The sequence below is a fragment of the Aristolochia californica genome, unplaced genomic scaffold (genome assembly GCF_029961685.1).
Source record: "Aristolochia californica isolate CCGP_79_NKW_82.1479 unplaced genomic scaffold, dmAriCali1.0.hap1 SCAF_2, whole genome shotgun sequence".
NCBI classification, from domain to species: domain Eukaryota; kingdom Viridiplantae; phylum Streptophyta; class Magnoliopsida; order Piperales; family Aristolochiaceae; genus Aristolochia; species Aristolochia californica.
The window spans coordinates 43,402,884-43,407,763 of record NW_027181881.1 but is presented as its reverse complement, the minus strand read 5'-3'; the positions used below and the strand labels follow the sequence as shown (position 1 = coordinate 43,407,763).

The following is a 4,880-nucleotide window of genomic DNA, read 5'->3' as shown; positions in this document are numbered from 1 at the left end:
TGAATTATCTTCTTCTTCTTCTTCTTCTTCTTCTTCTTTTCCTGTTTTTTTTTTTTTCGGGTAAATTAACCTCTTTTCGTCGCATCATCTTTTGGGGCGAAGTCAAGAAAGAAAATGATCTTATTATGACATTACAAAATATGGACAAAGATTGAAACTGACCGACATGCAAAAGATGGAGAGTAGAAGACTGATCATCAAGGAAAGAATATTTGATGAAACAGGAAATAAAAGAGTAACAAACATATTGATAAGTATAGAAGGCCAAATCGAGTAGCTTTCTCTTTGACTGCCAGCTCAATGGTCACCTAAACGCAATGGCCCCTTCTGCAAAGTGCGAGCCCAGTTTTTCCTTTTCTGATGTTGAGCTGCAAACCCAGTTACGGAGTCCTTACTGGAGATGGGGTTGGCCTTCCTGCACCAAGACACAGTCTACATCGAGTCATCCCATCAGACGATTCGTTTTCTGATCAATAAATAAACCGGGACTCCTCATTTGGACGACAGGGTGAAGAGACAAGGATCCATTATTCTTTTCTTCACTATAATTAAACTCTTGAATGACTCATTGATAGGATATTCAGCTTCATTCTGGGGTCCCTTGCAGATTAAAAAACTCATCCACACCCAACTCGATATCCTAAGAAGCAAAAGCGCAAAGAAAAGACATTACTTCATAAGAATTTAACACTTTCCCAGATTTTACTTTTTGGATATTAATTTTCTGTTTCTAGCTCTTGGTACAGATCATAGCGGCATCATGTTCAAAATCTAAATTCAGAGACAAGCTTGTATTGTCTGTGAATAATCTAATTCACTTCAACGACGTTCTATCTGAAAAGAAAATAGAAGGCCGTAATTGACCGTAAGCATATTCTCAGTAAGGCTTAAGACCATATATATAGAAACACATCACACTGAGACAGGAGAGGTAAAGGAAACTAAAGCGTATGCGATATTTAGCAACAGAAGAAACTCAAGGAAACCAGAAGTGGGTCATGGCTCGAGTATATATTATTGAAAATTTTGTTTAAGCTTTTTACAGTCAAATTTATTGCTAATAAATGTATTTGTGAATCTTGTGAATTTTTTTTTTTTTTTTGGGAATTCTGAGGAGTTATTTTGACCACTTATTCAAATAGGACAGGTTGTATTCCATGAGCTTTTCTTTATTCGACTTTTTGTTCAGAGGAATCCTTTTCTGGCATTATAATGTACACCTTGTTTCATTTTCGCGTCCAAGATTCTTCTGCATAGGTGGGAAGCTGGACCTTCACATTAAAAATAAATGAATGTAAAAGGCAAAGGAAAGGTGAGAGAGGCAAATCAAAAACCAAAGGAAGAAAAATACCTAACCTTCTTTGAAGAGGAAAAGAGATTTTTATGGTCTAAAACCTTATGGTTACATCCCTTTGATCTTGATCTCATGGTCGAGTATCCACTGGGACCAAAGTGTTCGCCCGTGAAAGATCTAGAGTAGAAGAACTAAACTACCCAAACTGTTCATTGTAACAAGCTGATTTGACCCAGATTCAATGGTCACAAAGCATTTCTGGGCAAGAGATCCGAAATAAATGCTACTCTCGATTCTCTTGCTTCTACTTTGACTTCCTCTGGCCTTCCCCTTTAATTTTTGGGTAGAGTGGACCCAAAACGTTCCTCGATAGTCTCTAATATATTGCCTTAATCTGTAGGAGTGAGGCTGCACTACGAGAAGAAACCTAAGGAAGAGGCAACAGACAATTACCTCTCTCCCGCTTCCTCTCTCAAACCGATCGACTAGCAAGCCAAGTCGCGTGGATTCTCCAAAGATAACGCCCCCCTGCCGATATCCTTTGCTGAAGAGGAAGGGCTCAAGTTGCGAAGCATGATGAAGACTGAGCGCAGTACGTGTACAGCACTAGACCTCCGTCGAATACTTTGTATGCAAGGTGGGGACGGCGATGGCAGCTATGCCAAGAACTCTGAAGCCCCTGCGTCGGCCATCACCTTGTCAAAGCCCCTCATTCTGGAGGTCATTCAATCCATGAAGCTCTTTCCAGGTGACCCATCGTTGAGGATAGCCGACCTGGGTTGTGCCACTGGTTACAACACGCTTGCCACCATTGAGTTGGTGGTAGAAAACCTCAGCCATCGCTACAGAGTGGAATGCAATAGGGAACCAGAATTCGAAGCCTTCTTCTCAGATCTCCCTTCCAACGATTTCAATTCACTTTTTCGGTCCTTGCCGCCGGCTTATGGAGACAAGAAACAGCGCTACTTCGCCGCAGGTGTTCCGGGTTCTTTCTATCACCGTCTCTTCCCAAAGAGGAAGCTGCACATGGCACTCAGCTTAAGTGCCTTGCACTGGTTGTCCAAGGTGCTTGCTCCTCTTTAAATGCTTTTATATGAGTGCACCTTTTTTTTCTCTATTCTACAATTTCCCCCCTTGGTGAAAGGGCAACGAGATAGTATTAGTCCCGGTCATGTCATTTTCTCATTTTATTGCCACTTGACTAGATTAGATAGCAACAGGATGCCAATCTGTTTAAATGGTTCTAGCCATTCTTCCCTCCCTGCGCCTGACGGATAGAAGGTCTTTTTCTCGATGTTTTCCATTATTTCCTTAACTTGATCAAGATAAACAGTAGGAAGCACCTACCAGACATGAGCAAAAACAAGGTTAGATGGGTAGACTGCAAAATCTGTAAGAAACATGATCCCTCCCTTCAAGGGGTCTGCTAATTAGTTTGTTTGGTAGATACTTGCTGAACTGGAAATCCAGTTTGCAATTAAGAAAACGCCAATGTTATAGGTAAAAGCACTTGGTGCTGTACATATTTTTGGTTTTTCTTCGGCCTCCCTTTTCCATGTATGGAATCTGATTTTGTTGGGTTTGACGAATTGGCAGATACCAGAGGAGGTGTTGGATAAGAGATCACCGGCATGGAACAAAGGGCGAGCATGGATAGATGGTGCAAAGAAAGAGGTTGTGGAAGCTTACGCTAGACAGTCGGAAGAGGACCTGAAGGCTTTCCTGCAGTGCCGAAGAGAAGAGATAGTGGAGGGTGGAGTGCTGTTTATACTGATGGCGGGTAGGCCTGGTTCAGAAAAGCCGGAAAACCAGTTGGGGGACCCTGACTCGAGAGCCAAACACCCCTTCACCAGCTACATGGATCAGGCATGGCAAGACTTAATAAATGAGGTGTGTATAATTAGTAACAAAATGTAACTCCCAACGTTTCCTCATCCTTAAAACCGGCGTGATAAACAGCAAAGCTTTTTTTTCTTCAATTGTCTCCTCCTCATCTCTCATTAACTGCACAATCTCTTTGGTTGCCGTTTGTGATTACTCTGGGAAGGAGCTTGTGGTAGGGGCCGTTTCTCTCTTCTTTGTCCGTGATATCCCGTTCCGCATGAGACACGATGACTTGGTTTTTTTAACCTAATGCAATGAGCGGGCAGCGGGAACATTTCTTCTCCTTTAAGTAGCTTGTGGTCGTAGTATCGGTCCGTGGACAAAAAGAATAATCATCTGCTTTTCGTTAGCTATTTAGAGGGATATATGCCCATCTTGATCTACTAATGATCACTCGGTGGAGCTTGTCTTGCATGGTAGCTGCTGAAATGCATTAATGTTCATGGTTAGGCACATTAATATCGAAGGAATATCTCTTGTAACTGCGAGGCGGGGGGTGTTTCATGTTTGGCAGGGATTGATAGTGGAAGAGAAGATGGACGCATTCAACATTCCAGCCTATATGAGAAGCGTAGATGAGGTGAAGAAGGCGTTTGATGAGTGCGTTGGATTTGAGATTAAAACGGTGGAGTACCGAAGACTGTTGGAGCACTCCAAGGAGAAGCAGGAGGAATGGATCAGGGATCCAGATTCATACGGACGAGCAAAAACGAACATGGTGAGGGCAACTCTGAAGCCCATAGTGGAGGCCCACCTTGAGCCAATGCTTACCGAGGAGCTTTTCAAGCGATTCGAGAAGAGGGTATCGGCTGACGTCGACACGCTTCGCAAGACTTGTTTTTACGGTGTCATTCTCGTCTCTGCCATTAGACAGTGAAGGGAGACGTGCCCGTCGCCCATTGGTCACTCCCTGGAGGAGACATACCCCCTCTGCCTTTATACTTGTACTGATTTCAGCCATAATTTTACTCCTTTTTTATTGTTCTGCTTAAAGCATGTAAATGTTTAATACGAAGAAGAAAGTTGATAGTGAATTATATGGAGAGAGAGAGAGAGAGAGAGAAGAGGTAAATATGCCACCGAGATAATTCCAAAGGAGAGAACAGGGTGGCCATTGCCGGACTAACGATAAGGACACGAAAATGACTCATTGAGGATGAATCTTCCACGTGCCACGGAGAGAATGAAAATAATGAAGTCGTTTGTTCAAGCGAAATGGCCAGCTCAATGGCACGCCCTCCTATTATTGGGGTGCTCCTTCAAAACTAAAAAGAATTTTTTTAAGTAATGTCTGATCAGGTAAATCTGTAAGTTGGACTGGACCCAACTCCTGCAATTCAGATAGATTGACCTTTGAAAGAGACCTAGAGACGGTCAGAGTCATTGGCTTTCCACAGAATCTAAATCTTAAGGTCATGATCAAGAGCATCGACAGTGTCTTTTCAGTTTTCAAGGCTGAGAACAGAAGGATATATTGGCCATGATTGACGCCTTTCAGTAGGAAACAGGACAGGAAGGCGTGGTAAGAGATATGGCAAATCAGCATTATTATATGAAATTTATTTTTATCTTTCTCCTGGGGTCCTACACCGGTTTACTAGTGCCTAGTTTGTAAGGGAAGTTATCAACATCAGTAAACAGCATCTGTCCATCACTTGCATGCCAGACTGGATGTAACCGTGAAAAATTGGACTCCAGGGAG

General features: G+C 42.7%; 1 protein-coding gene across 1 annotated transcript; it reads left to right on the top strand.

Moving 5' to 3' along the window:
- Positions 1-1,728: 1,728 nt before the first annotated feature.
- On the top strand, positions 1,729-4,166 carry LOC137957188 (gibberellic acid methyltransferase 2-like). Its single transcript, XM_068804924.1, has 3 exons — positions 1,729-2,359; positions 2,891-3,184; positions 3,693-4,166. The coding sequence occupies exons 1-3, from the start codon at positions 1,868-1,870 to the stop codon at positions 4,053-4,055; spliced, it is 1,149 nt and encodes a 382-aa protein (XP_068661025.1). The 5' UTR covers positions 1,729-1,867; the 3' UTR covers positions 4,056-4,166.
- The last annotated feature ends 714 nt before the right edge of the window (positions 4,167-4,880 follow it).